Source organism: Silurus aristotelis (assembly GCF_946808225.1).
Source record: "Silurus aristotelis genome assembly, chromosome: 26".
NCBI lineage: Eukaryota > Metazoa > Chordata > Actinopteri > Siluriformes > Siluridae > Silurus > Silurus aristotelis.
In genome coordinates this window covers 6,985,517-7,002,915 of record NC_139599.1, presented here as the reverse complement: position 1 = coordinate 7,002,915, position 17,399 = coordinate 6,985,517, and the positions used below count along the sequence as shown (strand labels likewise).

At 38.5% G+C, this 17,399-nt stretch overlaps 2 protein-coding genes across 2 annotated transcripts; both read left to right on the top strand.

Annotated features, from left to right (window-relative positions):
- Positions 1–3,239: 3,239 nt before the first annotated feature.
- On the top strand, positions 3,240–9,752 carry uap1l1 (UDP-N-acetylglucosamine pyrophosphorylase 1 like 1). Its single transcript, XM_083531924.1, has 9 exons — positions 3,240–3,723; positions 4,404–4,608; positions 4,756–4,931; positions 5,131–5,303; positions 6,735–6,928; positions 7,552–7,692; positions 7,782–7,967; positions 8,370–8,436; positions 9,457–9,752. Exons 1-9 carry the CDS (start codon positions 3,435–3,437, stop codon positions 9,529–9,531), a joined length of 1,506 nt encoding a protein of 501 aa, XP_083388050.1. The 5' UTR covers positions 3,240–3,434; the 3' UTR covers positions 9,532–9,752.
- A 117-nt stretch (positions 9,753–9,869) lies between these two features.
- On the top strand, positions 9,870–16,346 carry zdhhc12b (zDHHC palmitoyltransferase 12b). Its single transcript, XM_083531996.1, has 5 exons — positions 9,870–10,350; positions 11,979–12,118; positions 14,535–14,624; positions 14,761–14,927; positions 15,485–16,346. The coding sequence occupies exons 1-5, from the start codon at positions 10,254–10,256 to the stop codon at positions 15,798–15,800; spliced, it is 810 nt and encodes a 269-aa protein (XP_083388122.1). The 5' UTR covers positions 9,870–10,253; the 3' UTR covers positions 15,801–16,346.
- The last annotated feature ends 1,053 nt before the right edge of the window (positions 16,347–17,399 follow it).

Genomic DNA, 17,399 nt, shown 5'->3' with positions numbered 1-17,399 from the left:
ATCCAAATAAAGATATAAAAAATATCGAGTGATCTGGAATCTGGAATTCTATGGAACTCTGTCAAAAATATTCTAGGTAACAGAAACCTAAACATAGAGCATATACCTACCTCATTCTCCTGGTCAGGATGGAGATGGATCCAGACCCTCAAGAATCTCAAGAATACTGGGTGTAAACCAGAAATACAATACCTCAGGATTGATTTGCCTATTCTAACTGCATTATCCTTGTCAGGCTGGATATTGATCAGGACACTATCCTGGGAATACTGGGCATAATTCTGAAATACACCCTGTATGGGACACTAGTGCATATAAACAATTTCCCAGGGGATCAATACAATTTTCTGATTGGCTGCAGAGAACCAACAAAGACACCCTCACATGTAAGGGGCATTTTATCTTTGCCAGTCTGTCTACTGACATGTTTTTGGCAGGTGGGTGGAAATTCACAGGGACCACATGGAGAACAAGCATAGAAGCTTAGAAACACAAACAGCAAGCTAATCTCATGATTAAACCAGGGATCAACATTGTACTGTGTATTATAACCTTTCTGCAAAACAGCACTAAATTGGCCAATTATATCACTTATATTATTTATTATATATACATGTATATTCTTTAGTTTTTCGTTTTGGTACGATACATTTTTTCAAATAATTTCATTATAATTTCTGCAATTTCTTTTTTTTTTTTTTTTTAAAGGAAGATTTGACTTACTCTTGTAAGTGAAAAAGACTTTTGGTCCAGATTGGAACTGTGTTCCTCAATTTCATCAAGATTTGTCTAAAACCATGGAAAAATGTCTATGGTCCATGATGCTTTACACTGTGAAAGGTGAACAATTATTTGTGTGGGAAAATTAGGAACATTACAAAACAGTGACACCAAGTGTGAAGATGTCTGGGCAAAGCAGGAACAATACTATTCCACCAAGATTTTTCTTTTAAATTGTAAGTTTCTGGTTCATAGTGGAACGAAAACTACATATGTACAGTGCATTCAAAAAGTATTTTCCACATTTTGCCATGTTACATCCTTATTCCAAAATGGATTCAATTAGTTATGTTCCTGAAAATTCTACAAACAATACCCCACAATGACAATGTGAAAGAAGTTTGTTTGAAATGTTTGCAAATGTATTTAAAATAAAAACATTTATAAATAAATATTGCATCCTGTTTCCACTGATCAGCCTTGAGATATTTCTACAACTTGATTGTACAACTTGATCCACCTGTGGTAAATTCAGTTGATTGGACATGATTTGGACAGGAACACAGCTGTCTATATGAGGTCCCACAGTCAACAGTGCATGTCAGAGCACAAACCAACCATGAAGTTCAAGGAACTGTCTGTAGACCTCTGAGACAGGATTGTATTGAGGCACAGATCTGGAAAAGGGTACAGAAATAATAATGGCGCATTGAAGTTGATTTCTGTAAAGCTGCTTTGAGACAATGTCTGTTGTGAAAAGCGCTGTACAAATAAACTTGACTTGACTTGACTTGACTTGACTTGAAGGTCCCGATGAGCACAGTGGCCTCCATCATCTATAAATGGAAGAAGTTTGGAACTACCAGGACTCTTTCTAGAGCGGGCCACCCGAGCAATCGACGAAGAAGGGCCTTAGTCGGGACGGTGATCAAGATCCCAGTGGTCACTCTAAAAGAGCTCCAGCGTTTCTCTGTGAAGAGAGAAGAACCTTCCAGAAGAACATCCATCTCTGCAGCACTCCACCAATCAGTCCTGTGTGATGAAGTGGCCAGACAGAAGCCACTCCTCTGTAAAAGGCACAAGACAGCCCATGTGGAGCTAGCCAAAAGGCACCTGAAGGACTCTCAGTCCATACGAAACAAAGATTGAACCCTTTGGCCTGAATGATGTCTGGAGGAAACCAGGCACCGCTCATCACCTGGCAAATACCATCCCTACAGTGAAGCATGGTGGTGGCAGCATCATGCTGTGGGGATGTTTTTCAGTGGCAGGAACTGGGAGACTTGTCAGGATCAAGGGAAAGATGAATGCAGCAATTTACAGAGGAGAAATCCATGAGGAAAACCAGCTCCAGGAACTAAGACTGGGGTGACAGTTATTCTTCCATCAGGACAACGACCCCAAGCACACAGCCATGATAACAAAGAAGTGGTTACAGGACGACTCTGTGAATATCATTGAGTGGCCCAGCCAGAGCCCAGACATTTAAACATTTCTGGAAGGATCTGAAAATGGCTGTGCATCGATGCTCCTCATCCAACCTGATGGCGCTTGAGAGGTTCTGCAAAGAAGAATGGGGAGAAACTGGCCAAAAATAGTTGTGCCAAGCTTGTAGCATCGTACTCAAAAAGACTTGCGGCTGTAATTTCTGTCAAAGGTGCTTCAACATAGTATTGAGCAAAGGGTATGAATACTCATGTACATGCAAATCTATTTATTTTTTTATTTTTTTATAGATTTTGCAAAGATTTCAAACATCTTTTCAAGTAATAATTGGGTATTGTTTGTAGAATTTTGAGGAAAATATTAAATTAAATTCATTTTGGAATAAGGCTGTAACATAAGTGCCTTTTTAAGTACTGTGAATACTTTCCAGCCACACTGTAGTTTATACAGCATATTATAGGCAGTTTTATATATAGACAAGTCTTTCCAGAGGGCTGTTTTGTGAACATATTTAGTAAAAAAATAACTTTCTTTAAATTGCTGTTTGGCTAAGGATATTTTGGCCATTTAAGCAGTGCTCTCAATATAACCTTATTTAAGGAAATGGTTTAATGCATGTTATTCTTAGGGTTTGCGAACACTTTGGGCCGGACTGGGATGGAGTTGTTCCTATTACAAGTCCTGCAGTGTAATTTTAAAGACTAAATTCTAGGCAGAGCACTGGTTCAGAAAACGAGCATTTTATTGAACATTTAATGATCTTGATGCTATTTTTAAGGGTGGATAGACCAGGGTGAAGAGAAATTATTATTTTAGAATTTCAATTCATTTTTCAAGGGTGTTTAACCCCTAGCAGGGGTTTTCTGAAAAGATGCAGAAGCAGGTTTTTGTGTGTCTCAGCAAACACATGCTTCAAACACTTTTTTCATATTGGAAATAGACAAATATTCTGCTAAAAAAATATTTCCCTTTCAGGTTTAAATCCAATAAGAAGTTCCCCCCCCCAACAGTGAAAGCATTTACAAGTTTTTACAAGAAAGTACAATTGACCAATTCATTGCACCACATAGATTCGTTAGCGCCCCCTATAGGTGCAATAATTTCTCAATTTAAGGTGGAATGGTGCAATTGAAATAAAATGCGAATGAGACAGTTTATCCTCGTGATGGGAGGAGTGGCAGTCTCTCAGTCAGGTGAGACAAGAGGAGGAGAGGACAGGAGCAGGGTGTCTTTTCTGCAGAAGGTTTGATGAGACTGAACTCAGGACCATGTTGTCGTTTGAAGAAGCGCAAGTGAAATTAGAGTCCGCGGGTCAGAGCCATGTCTTGCGGTTCTGGCCCGAGCTTTCGGCTGAGGAGAAGGCCGGGTTTCTGGAAGAGCTGTCTCAGCTGGATGCAGGAGAGCTGGAGAAACACTGCCGGAGCGCCGCCGAGGCCGCGACACAAAGCTCGGGTGATCCGGAGCGGCTGTGCGGGCGCATGGAGCCGGTCGAGCCCGAGTTTATCGGCGGAGTGCGGAGAAGTGATCTGGTCTCACTGAAGGAGTGGGAGGAGGAAGGTCCGGATCTACTTTCATCATATTTCTACACCAGTCAAAACAACTGTCTTTATTTTTGTTGCACTTTTTTCCCTTTATATTTGTGTATATATATAATATTTATTTACCTTTTCATGATTTTCTTTTCTGGTGTATATTTCTGGACAGAATTTATTTGTAAGGAAATTACAGTATCTGTAGCCCCCAAAACAGTGCTCAAGACCTTTCAATATGATTGCAGGACTGAACACTGAAGAAGTTTTTATTTTATAATATGGTAATAAAACAAATCAAAATGCATCCTGCAAAGCAGTTAAACAAATACAAATGGAAAGAATTGTGAATACCGACTGGTGTGTTGAGTTGTAAAGTGTGAAAAGTGAAAAATGAAAACACCACTTGTACTGAACAGGTATGCAAAGACCGGTCTTGTGACCTCTTATAAACTTTCATTGCTTTGAGGAGGATTAACTTGACATAAACCTTATCATGATGGTCCTTGGTGCAAAATAAAGGTCTGTTTTGACTACGATGTTGGAATAAAATGTCCTAAAATACCAAGCAAGAAACAGAGAAGATGATTGGAACAGGCTTCTACTTTTATTTGAGTTATTTATAAAGCATGCAGACTTTGAAACTAAATTGTCAAGTGGTATAATCATACAAATATATATATATATATAATTCCTTGTTTTTTGAAGGTTTTTCACAGATAGCCCAAAACAAAGTGGCCGTGCTGCTGTTAGCTGGTGGGCAGGGAACCAGACTCGGCGTTCCGTACCCTAAAGGGATGTATAACGTCGGGTTACCGAGTGGCAAATCTTTGTATCAGATCCAAGCAGAACGGATTCGGAAAGTGCAATCGCTGGCAAGCGAGAAATGCGGTTCACAGTGTACAGTTCCTTGGTGAATTTGCCTTTCTTCTACCTCAATCCCATTTGTACATGTCACAAACCTTGTATATGTTTTCAGTTCATTGTGTAAAACCTCTATACTGGTATAACTAAAGAGCACTGATAACACTTTCTGTGCTTTGTGTTGGGTGGAACGCAGGTATATAATGACCAGCGAGTTCACCTTGGAGCCCACGCAGAACTTTTTCAAAGATAACGGCTATTTCGATCTGGACCCTGCAAATGTGGTGATGTTTGAGCAGAGGATGATCCCAGCTGTCAGCTTTGACGGGAAAATTATTCTGGAAAAGAAGAACAAGCTGGCCATGGCTCCAGGTTTTCTTCTTTTCTTTTTTATGTACATGGGTCTTATGTCATGTGTCTATAATTATGATAGCAATATAATGTAATTTGTTTATTGTAATTAGAGAATCACCCGTGAACAATTCTGATGGGTGAACAAACTTTCATTTAACTATTATGTTTTATATGATCGTCTACTGATTATTTTAAATGCTTAAATAAATGTTTACAGACGGGAACGGAGGCCTTTATCGCGCCCTTGTAGACAACAAGGTCTTGGTGGATATGGAGAGAAGGGGGGTGCAGTATCTTCATGTCTACTGTGTTGATAACATTCTGGTTAAACTGGCTGATCCGCTGTTTATTGGCTTCTGTGTAAAGAAAGGAGCAGACTGTGGTGCCAAGGTACGAATGATCATGCATACATCATATCGGAGTATTTGCCCATGAGGTTTCATCTCACATTGTCGTAGGTCAGGGAGTTTTGAGATCTAACTATGGGTGTGGATTGATTTTAGGAGTACTTTTAGTATGGTAATTGTTAGAGCGAAATATCTTTATACACTAAAGCAATGAAGTTGTCAAATTTAAAATTAAAAACATTGAGTAAGCAGGTGAAGGTAGGTTTTATATAGTTCAGATATGTCAGTGCATTTTCTAGGGAAGACATGTGAGAATAGTAAATGGGTCAAACTGGCTGAAGTTATTGCTCTTAAGGGTTCCAGGTATTCTAGCCCTAATATCCTGGTACGATTTATCAGACTGATAGACAGATAAGATGAATGGGAAATGTGCATCAATCTGAACCACTCCTGTGGAAAGTTTGACTAATTGCAGCCTCTTTCACATTTAACGTTCTATTTCCCAAAACGTAACAAATTAGTCATTTTGTCATCGTGATTGATATCGCTCTCTGATCTCGTGATCATCTTTTGCATCTTTCTAAACTGTTCATTCTGCATCACAGGGGAGCTCTCTGGATCGAAGGAATGTCATTACTCTCTTTGTCAATCACAAAGCAGAAACCATGGCCAATCATGAACATCTGAGAGATCATACACAAAAAAAGAGGACATAGGCACCATCCTCTAAATGAAATTAGCTGCCCTGAGACACATAAAACCAGCTTCTGCATCTTTCCAAACTGCTCATTCTACTTCACAGGGCAGCAAATTCCACTTGCCGTGTTCGTTCTCTTTTGCATACGTGATCTCACAAATACTCGCGACTGGCCAGCGATGCTGTGATTGTCAGAGAAGAGAAAGTGATAACATCTTTCCCACCCAGAGAGCAAGGACACAAACAGCTGTGGTATTGTCAGAATTCCAACTTGTTATTAAACTTGAACTCACCATCTGCAACCAGTCCTGATGTTCAGATGAAGATCCCAAAACAATTTCTTCAGGCTCCTCAGAAGTATTAGCTGTTCATGTGTTGTGGTTTTATGATAAACCTTTACGAATGATTCCTAGAAATATGTAGCTGCTCACTCTATCTACCTCATACTCTCCGATCAGCAATCCAATTTTCCAATCATGCTCATTAGCATCTCTTTTGTCTTACTGACATAGCGGATAAGATCGTCATCACCAGGCTACCATTTCTATAATTCAGTTTATTTCTATAATTCAATTAAGTGCACCTGTGTGATGGACAGAATAAGTACCTTGTCCTCTTCAGTATGTATTACAGTAGACTAGATCCAGTACAATGTCAAGTCCTAGGCTCTGCATACATCAGATAAATCCATTCCAATGTAGTTACTTTTTCTAAGGTTCTTCACGATTCTTTTTTCACCATGAATAACTCCTTGTTTCTGCTCTGTGCCCTGGTGAGGTGGTAGAGAAGGCATATCCGTCTGAGCCCGTGGGTGTAGTATGCCGTGTAGATGGTGTGTACCAGGTAGTGGAATACAGCGAGCTAGAGCCCGAGACAGCAGAGCAGCGCCACCCTGGGGGAGAGCTGGTGTACAATGCTGGAAACATCTGCAATCACTTCTTCACCAGGGATTTCCTATGGGACGTGGCCCTGTGAGTGACAGTGTATATTGCTTCCATTTTCAATGGTCTGGATATCTATATGTATTGTGTTTGTGTTGACATAAATGACAAAAAACTATAGACAATAGAACGAATAGTGTTTTTTCCAATGGGAACTAAAATATGCACCAATGTGAAGATTCCTGACTCAAACTGAGGAAAATTAGCCTACAAAATGCAATCTCTTCAAAAGTAGGAAAAGGTTGCGTATATCTTTCAATTCAGTTCAATACATGGCAACTCAAAGGTTCCCTGGTGGTCTAGTGGTTAGGATGCGGCGCTCTCACCGCTGCGGCCTGGGTTCGATCCCAAGTCCGGATAAATGGGGAGGGTTGCGTTAGGAAGGGCATCCAGCGTAAAAACGTGCCTCCCTAATGGGAGAAGCCGAAAGAAAGGTTTTTTTACATGGCAACTCTTATATAATTGTTAGTTATATATTGCATCTTTGTACACTTTGTGATTTATTTTTATTTGATTGCTTTTGTTGTTTTACAGTGTTCTGCATAATCTACATGTTCTCTTGATGCTCAGCATGAAGAAAGACCACTGTGTAATTTTATTTCATCATTAAAATGACATTTTGGCTCAATTTGGTTCCATTTTTGTTTCCTCAGGAATTTCCAGGAGATACTGAAGCAACATGTAGCCATCAAGAAAGTGCCTTTTGTGGATGCTGAGGGTAAACCAGTAAAACCTACAAAACCAAATGGAATAAAAATGGAGAAGTTTGTCTTTGATGTCTTCCAGTTTTCAAAGTGAATCTTCATTATTGATATTAATAAAAAATGAAAAAGGTCATTTATTTCCTGTAGTTATACAACCCAACCTGTCTTTCTATATGCAGGAAATTTGTTGCCTTTGAGGTTCTGAGAGAGGATGAGTTCTCGCCACTGAAAAATGCAGATGGTGCGGCCGTCGACACTCCGACCACAGTGAGGCGCTCTCTGTTGGCTCAGCACTATCGCTGGGTATTACGAGCCGAGGCTCTCTTCCTAGATGAGCATGGCAACCCTATCACTTCAGAATACAGGTTTACATGCTTTTTCATCACCATTAAACTGTAGGACATCTGTTTTTTTGTAATATTACTGAACATAAGAACCAGAAGGCCAAAAAAACCCCACTACAGGTTCAAGACAACCACATTTGTAAGAGAAGACTACGCTAATAAAAATATTCTCTGTGAATATGAATAAAATCTGTGCTCTAAACTAAATGTGTCTGGAAGTATAAGATTATATGTAGCATTTATTTAATTAAAGCTGGAGCTAGAGATTATTTACCCATTATTTAGAAATTGACTTTCTATTATTATAAACATGTGATTATGTTAAATATAAGTGTAAACATCATTTGCTAAATCCATTTCACATAGTTTGAAGTTGTCTAAGAGAATTTGTGAATATTGACCTTGGTTTTATTTCATCTACAGGTCGGTTCAGGATAGTGATCCTCCAGCAGTGTGTGAAATCTCCCCACTTGTGTCTTATTTTGGAGAGGTGAGAGATCTCTGAGACACAATGCCATATCAAATATTATGAGGCCCCTGTGTCAAACTGGAAACTAATTAATTTCACGATGTAACTTTAGCTCTTAAAATCTACAAAGCCTTTGCTATCCATAGGGTATAAAAAAACAGCATATCATTCGATCTGAAACGTCTGTGTGTCAAGCCGGTACTCTGAACAAGACTGCCTAATAAGTAAAGCTCCTTTTTTAAATAAATTATCACTTATACGGCATGATACATATTTATAATAAAAAAAAAAGCCCAAACTCTGTCGTCTAAAAAAAATCTTATCTTTATCTTCAATCAGTAAAGGCTCCTGAGGTAAAAAAAAAAAACAAAAACAAACAAACAAAAAAAACCCCCCATGCTTCAGTAAAACCTGGTCAGAGAGCGAATGTTTATTTAACATTAATTGATTTTATTAGATTTAAATGTGCATTTTTATATATATATATATATATATATATATATATATATATATATATATATATATATATATATATATATATATATATATATATTGCTGAGAGTTAGAATGCATCCAACAAGCAATTTATTTACGTTAAAATTAGTGGAATTTGATTGAAAAAGGACACCTATGCCACATTTTTGTTGCAAGGTTTATTTGTAATTAATTGTGTATCAAACAAGCATCACAAAACTACTTTATTGTATCGTCATATTGAATTTTGTGTATCATCACAGCCCTACTAACTAACCGTTGATTTAAATTGGGTACTGTTCAGTAAGCTTTATAATGTGGTTCTGCATAATAAAACAAATAACTGAAATTTCTTTAGCTACTCAATAAATGTAAAGAATAAACAAACAAAAAAAACCCAAGTTAAATGTACTGGATATTGATAAGCTGATAATATCTTGCATTGTGAGAGTGACACATGAATACAAATGCAAACGTCTCTCCTCTTCTGATTGATTTTGTTGCCTTACAGTTAAACACACACACAAACACACTCACACACACTTTCTTATCTCTAATGTTTTTCAGGGCCTGGAGAAGCTGCTCAAACACCGGACTCTGAAATCTCCTTTTATGCTAAATGACAATAATGTGAACAGTTAAACTCCTCTTCTCTGATCTCTTTATATTCCAATCAGGTGACTTTAGGATGAGGGAACTGAAACGCAAAGCACGGCCCAAAGAATAAATATAAATGAAGGGATAGATATATATTATAATATATATATTGTGTTTGTGTTTACATGCATTGTTACAATCATGACATTTGATATATATCAATGAATTCAACTGAATAAACTCGGACTTAATAAACGATTAATGCAACAGTTTGTTTACACTTCTTTGCATTCCTGTACTACAATTTAAACATGATTTTATAAAATAGAGACTTTCTGCATTATTATTATTAATCATTTAGGTGATTGGTCAGAACTTGACCAGTAGGAGGCGCTCGTTTTGCGGAAGTAACAAAAAAGCTGAATATAAAGCCGATGAGCTGCAAATGGAGCGTTATAAACAAGTCTACTTGAGTATAATAGAGAATAGAAGGTTATTTTTTATTATATATATATATATATATATATATATATATATATATTAGGGTAATTAGTAGCTCTCTGTCCTACACAAGGCTTTAGGGAAGAATATCCGGCTTGTGAAGGAGTGTGTTTGTGAAAGCTGATCTGCGGGAACTCCATCACCAGCGCCAGTCTGTTTCCGGTTATGAGCGCTGTACTGTATGTCCGAACTGCGGTCTTTGCTCCTTGTTTACACGCAATGCGTTTATCAGCAGGTGTGTGAAATGTGCGTCTAATAATGCTAGGATGTTTAAAAATGTGTTCGGCTCAGGATTTCTCGTCAGAACCGCTCATGTTTTCCTGACATGGGTTATAACGCTGATTCTCTTCCTGCACGACACAGGTGAGTTCCTCCACTTCTATCACCTAAACTCATCTTCCTCTCTATCAGAGACACACACCAGTGTGGGGGAATGATGTGATGTGATGTGATGTGATGTGATGTGATGTGTCTGGAGGTTGGAGTATTTGAGGATTTTCACTCCTGTAGGTTATACCGAGTGGTGTAGAAGACAAAGATCCAGTGAAGGACAGGTGTGCAGAAGAAAAACGCTTTGCTGACGAGAACAATCCAAAGACCAGACTGATTCAATCTGACTTGAGTGTAGTTTATTTTAGGGGTGTGGCGGTACTCAAAATTCACGGTTCGGTACGTACCTCGGTTTTAAAGTCACGGTTCGGTTTAATTTCGGTACAGTTGGAAGGAAGAAACGCAAAACACAACATTGGTTGTCGTTTTTAATTAACGCAGTTTATTATTGTTAACATTTGTGATCAACATTTGAAATAAAATGCCTGCTGTAAGATTATAAAATTTTTTGTGTGGAATATTTTATAAAAATAAAATTGTATAATGCAATAACACATTTTTTATTATATTACATTGAGTAATCGATGAAAGAGCCACATTAAATAGATTAAATACAATACAAACAATTTAATTAAATTTATTTTTTTTTGTTAGACCCCATTTGATTAATACAGTTGGGATTTTCTCATTTTTAGAAAAATTATTGACGCTGGACATAAAACGCCAAAGAATCCATATCGCTAGCACAAAACAAATCTAATTACCTGGACGAATTGAGTAGCCACGGTGACACTGTGCTAACTCTAGTTTCTTTTTGATACCCCTGGCATTGTTGTGTATATGTGTATTGTTGTGTATGTTTTCAAGTTTAATAATACTAATAAAAAATATGCTCAAAGTGCGAGGCGGAGATGTTCTGCAGGTGAAAAGGATTGCGTTCGGTGTACGTATGTACCGATCCGAAAGCCCTGTAGCAAAAGAATTCATGAATCTTCAAACCCCTATTGTATAGTCATTTAAATTAACACTCTTTACACCAATCACATCGCAATCACATCATGTTCTCGCATCTGTCAGTCAGGAAGAGAAATCCAAGGCTGTGTGGAGCACAGTCTTGCGCAAAAACCTGACAGATGGAAAGATGGAAAGTCGTGATCTTATTTCCAGTCCAGTTGAATTAGTTGAATTAAATGTCAGGTTTCAGGTTATTAGTTACAGCTACTAAGTTAATTGACCTTTCATACCATATAGGTGCACTTTGTAATTGTGTATATACAGTCATTTATCTGATGTTGGGTACAATTTGTTTATCGCCATGCACAGACTATTATCAGTGAAAAGAAACTACAGGACATGTAAACCATATCTTGATGGAGCCGGCTTTGTGCATGGTCATGCTGGAACAGCTTCGGGTCTCCTAGTTCAGTGAAGGGGAAAGTGTTATGCTACTGCATCCAAAGACGTCCTATTCAATCGTGTGGTAACAGTTCGGGGAAGAACCACATTAGGCTGGAAAAGTCATGTGTCCAAATACTTTTGGCTGCACAGTGTAGTGTTTTGAAGCTTGATTTTCCAGGATACTGGTTTGCTAGTCAAGGAGATGGAGTTGTACCATTTAAAAAAAAATAAATAAATAATGTTTTTGTACTTTTCTTGAGCAGACCTCCGTAGGGAGGAAGAGGCGGGTCGACTCACGCTGCCCGTGCTCTTTGTGCTCCTCGTGCTGCTTTCCGTTCTGCTCTACTTCGCCGTGTCACTGATGGACCCCGGGTTCGTGCTGGCTGATGACTACGATCTCCAGGTAAGACTCCAACAGCTTTTTTATATACACTCAGGGTCATTCTGCTTTCTGATCCAAACCTGCACCTTGGATTAATTACCATGAGCAAGTGAACGAGTGAGTGAGTGAGTGAGTGATGTGTCTTTTTAAATAACACCAATTTCTAATACACTGAGTAAACAAGATGAAAAAAAGTCAGTACATCATGGCTTGCCCTGATTTCTTTATACAGAGTCTGATTTGGAGTCTTTGCGCCTCACTGCCTCAATAACATTAGGACTGTTAAATGTGTGTGTCAGAAGGGCAGCCAGCTGCACAGCTTCACTTTGTCCGTGTTAGAAATCTACATCAGTAGCGTAAACTCACGAGCATGTAGTATAGTATGAGGGTTGTTGCATCCTATTTAAAGGTTGTAATTTAATTTCTAATGGTCCGGTTGGAAGCCTGTAGTATCCAGTTTCCACACTGCACGCTTCAGCTGTAGCAAAGAGAAGCCAAGGTTTGGATATAAAATGTGTAAAAACAAAGTTAGTCAGGAATATAAATGCATAATTCATCCTGTTTTTAAATAATACATCACCTAATTCTCAGATCTGTTTGGGCTCAAAGGTGTGAAATTATTCATCTCGGACAGATATAACTCACAACACAGGTCCATTTCCGCGCTTCTTTTAATATGTTGTCATTTCTATAGCAACAGCTGATTCTCAGGGACTTATATAAAAGATGCTTCACTAATTTAAGGCTAATAAACATCTTTAAAAAATGATCATTTTTTTTAAACAAAGTTAAATCAAGATATTTTCGAAAAAAAAAAAAACTTTTGGTTTGGTAAAGTTTTTTTTTATTTGAATGTAACATTTATTTTTCTATTTTTCTGTTATACCATGTTTTTCGGACTATAAGCCGCTACTTTTTCCCCACGTTTTGAACCCCGCGGCTTAAACAACGAAGCGGCTTATTTATGAATTTTTCCTGGGTTTTTCCCGGTTTCACAAACTTCAAGCCAAAAAACTGAACCCCAGAACATTAGACCAATGAAATCACCTCACCTGTGTTCTGAGCTGCACGGCTTCGGGAGAAAAAACTTCTATCAGGTGATTTTTAAACGCACGACGATGCCAAAAGAAAAACTCCCAAGAGAAATAGTTGTGAAAGGAAGGAGGAAGACAGTGAACAATGACTTTCTTGGTCGGCTACTGTTTAGATACAAGCCGTTGTAACGCGTTGAGTCTGGGTGAAGGGAGAGCTCGCTAACTCCAGTTGCAACACAAATCATATAAGCACAGACAGGTTTCCAAAACTCGTGCCTTTTTATTTTTCTTGACAACAGCGTTATGGGTTAGTCAAAGAAACTTAGACATGAGCATCAGAAAATAATAAGGACATAATCCTCGTCTTGAACACATGCAGTAATAGCGGAAAAATGCAGTGGCAGGCTATTCCCAAAATACCGCTATGCTCCTAAAGGAAGTGCAACATATTTCACCCGTTACACCGTGTGTAACGTGTCTTTCGTTAAAGCCTGTGTAAAGTACATTAGTGTAGACAGTGCAGCTTATAGACAGGTGCGGCTTATTTATGTTAAAAATAAAAATATTTGTAAAATTCAGTGGGTGCGGCTTATATATGGGTGCGCTTTATAGTCCGGAATTTACGGTAACCTTAAAAACTAATATAAGCAGAGATGCGTTTGTAAGAATATATATTTAATACAGAATAGTATATAGTGTTTAAAATAATATATTTGAGAGAATATATATATATATATATATATATATATATATATATATATATATATATATATATATATATATATATATATATATATATATATATATATAATATAAATCTATGACATGCGTGTTCAAGTGGAGGGAAATTTTAATTCTACCACATCCAAAGACATACGGTATAATTGTGTGCCCCACATTTGTGGTAACAGTTTGGGGGAAAAAACACGTGGCCGGAAAAGTCAGGTCTCCAAATACTTTGGGCTGTATAGTGTGGCGGGTTTTTTTTTTTCCACGGCTTGTTTACACATTAAACCACATTAATGCACTGACACCTCTGGCTTGCTGGTTAGGAATCTAAATCTCTATTTACTGTAAATAAGCCTGTAAAACACTTGTATATTGAATGCCATTAATAGTTTTGTCATATGTCTGATCAGATGATTTAAAATGCAGTGATGCAACCAATACATTTTGATGTGTTTATGAAATCTTTTGAAAAATGGACAAATCCTCCTCTCATCATCATTGACGGCTGAACACTAGGCCTCCTCCATAATCTTTTAGGGGGCAATTAACCTGAAACGGATTGTGCGATGGTCAAATATTAAACGAATCCTTTAATATTTAAAAGCATGAAGAAGCCGAGGTTTAATTCCTCCATGCTGTTTTATTCTTAATCTGTGACCCTGGTGTTGTTTCAGTTCACTCTTGGCATCACCGAGGAGCAACAGGACATGATTCCCCAAACCAAACCGTTCCGCCAGCGCCGATGTGGTCATTGCCTGTTACAGGTGTGTGTGTGTGTGTGTGTGTGTGTGTGTGTGTGTGTGTGTGTGTGTGTGTGTGTGTGTGTGTAATTATTTTTTTTGCAATAACATAATCAAACATGGTTTATTCCTACTGTATTTACCTATGGTCCTCTGACAGCAACCGATGAGATCCAAACACTGCCAGACATGTCAGCATTGCGTCCGTCGCTACGATCATCACTGCCCTTGGATAGAGAACTGCGTAGGGGAGAGGAACCATCGCTGGTTTGTGCTTTACTTGGCGGTGCAGTTGGTCGTGCTGCTCTGGGGGCTGCACATGGCCTGGTGAGCGTGTATATCATTTTAAACTTAACATGCTCCTGATTTTAGGAAAGGATTAAAACACAATGGAGGATGCATATGATGTGGCTCAGCATAAAGTGAAACATTTTATTCCTTTAATGCAACAGCAACCTATCAAGGATTACGTATAAAAAAAATTTCTTTCTGTTTATTTTTAACTTTTCATTCTTGAAAATCATGACAAAAAGCATAGCTGGTCACATTCACAAGAAACCTTCTCCATGTAGAAAAAGCTGAACTTTGAAGCTGTTACAAAGTCACTGACACTGGAGACTCCTTCCATACATGAATAAAAACCTCTCCTCATGTTCTCCATGTCGGAGAACATGATGACATGAAGACTTTCTCTGGTCTGATTGCTAGAAAGCACTGATCCTTAAGCATTGAGCTCCCCCCCAAAAAATGCCCCAGTGGTTTATTCCTTTTACACAATAGTCACTGAGTATTTGAACTGTAATTCATTTGTGTCCATTTCTTGTTGCAGAACATGATGCAGCTGGTTACAGAGAAACCTAAATTACATGTTATTCTTTATTTAGGTCCGGCTTCAGCGACGCAGCGTCGTGGTCGTCGTGGCTGAAATCGAATATCGTGCTGTTGGTGACTTGCGCTGTGGTGGCGCTACTGGCGTTGACAGTGCTGCTGCTCCTGGGCTCCCACCTCTACCTGGTGTCTTTAAACACCACCACCTGGGAGTTCATGTCCCGCCACCGCATCTCCTACCTCAAACACTGCGGCATCGACGAGAACCCCTTCGACCGCGGGACCCTGCGCAACCTGTGGAGTTTCTTTTGCGTGTGGAGCACGGTGGTGTGGGAGCAGGTGTACTTCAGGCAAGGCTGCAATCCCACTTAAAGCACAACCCCCGAACACCGGACGCTAAAATAGCCAAGTAAAATCAAAACGATAACGTCTTGGTTAGAAAATACATTCCTGTAATGATCCAGATCTTTATCCATTCTCAATTGCATGGACGTAGTTGTAGTTAGAACCACAGAGAGCCTCATTTAAAGCGAGCCTGAGCTGATCAAAAGGTTTGTAAGACTGGTTTTCCTTTCAATAGATCAGTAGGAAAATGTCTTATCCTGTTGCGAATGCACTTTTTGAATTTAATCTTTAACGTGTGAGAACGAAACTGTTTTCTTCTTCTTCTTGTTTTTCTGGAACAATCGAGACGCCGAAATCGATCATTTCATTCTTTACTTCGTGTCATGTTCCGCGATGGTGGAACATCTGTAGAAGACAGCAAGCAGACACTAAGCAGCACATCACTCAGTGTTGACGATAAACACAGGGTAAATTATTTTAAATGTTACAGCATCATCTGTTTCCTCTGTAGATTTTAGACACTTTGGGTTGAAAAGTGTAATAAAAAGCTACTTAGGGGAAAAAAACAAAAAACAACAACCCTATTTACTACAAACTATTTTTAGTAATAAAAAGATTTCTATCAAATGATTAGATTTCTGGAGAACCCCTAAATAAAAGCGTTTTTAATAGAAGAAGCACATAAAGCACTTACTGTACATCAAAAAGCTGAATATATGGTCCCGATTTGTAGCTATACAGCGGAGGTCCAAACACTAGTTTTATTAGCAAGAGTGTATTTTATGATTATTAAAGTTGTACTTATTACACAGCACTTCCCCTCACCAGAGCTGAACACCTGTACTGATGCGATCACACGCAGCAGGGTTCAGTGATCCCACATCAGGATTGCAGTATGCACCCCCGATTGGACAGAAGGTGTTGGTTAATTTTCTATCAGCATTGCACTGATGGTAGTTAATGCTTGCTTGTTCTAACGTTGTGGATTCTATAGTAATAATATGCACAGGGATGCGTAGGGCAGATGTATTATATCCATTTGTCCTTCAAGGAAATATTTGTTTTGGATGAAGTACGCAGTGTTGGTGCTTTGTAACAGCAAAGCTGTCCAGATATGGATTTCTCTCTCTCTCTCTCTCTCTCTCTCTCTCTCTCTCTGCAGAGATAAAGTCCAGATTTGCTGTGGGGAAACTAGTACCTTTGATAGATTTTAGATGTCAACTTCATGATCTACATTAGAAAACATTCACAAGACATGAGATTTTCTCGATACAATTACATCATGAGAAAACAGGTTTTTGTCGCCGAGATCCCGAGAAAATAAAAGGCTTTTTCAGTCTTCCGTAAAAGGGAACACTATTTAGGCACAATAAATGTTTTCATGAATGTTCCACAATATGAAATGTGACTATAAACAGGTACAAATTATGATTTCATTACAAAACACTGTTCGGGCCAAACAAACAAAGTAGTTAGTTGATTTTTGGGCATCAGTGAAAATCTTGTCTGTTGATCAATTATAGATTAAGTTGTACAGGAATACTAGAACACTTTTGGGTGTGAACACTTTTCATTTGGGGTGCACGTCATCTCTTATGGCCTCATTGAACAGCTGTGAAATCATGC

Coding starts and splice junctions, on each gene's coding strand:
- uap1l1 (XM_083531924.1), top strand. CDS start 3,435: ATGTTGTCGTTTGAAGAAGCGCAAGTGAAATTAGAGTCCGCGGGTCAG. Junction 3,724..4,403: donor GAAGGAGTGGGAGGAGGAAG/GTCCGGATCTAC, acceptor TGTTTTTTGAAG/GTTTTTCACAGATAGCCCAA. Junction 4,609..4,755: donor TCACAGTGTACAGTTCCTTG/GTGAATTTGCCT, acceptor GGTGGAACGCAG/GTATATAATGACCAGCGAGT.
- zdhhc12b (XM_083531996.1), top strand. CDS start 10,254: ATGTTTAAAAATGTGTTCGGCTCAGGATTTCTCGTCAGAACCGCTCAT. Junction 10,351..11,978: donor TCTCTTCCTGCACGACACAG/GTGAGTTCCTCC, acceptor TTTCTTGAGCAG/ACCTCCGTAGGGAGGAAGAG. Junction 14,625..14,760: donor GTGGTCATTGCCTGTTACAG/GTGTGTGTGTGT, acceptor GTCCTCTGACAG/CAACCGATGAGATCCAAACA.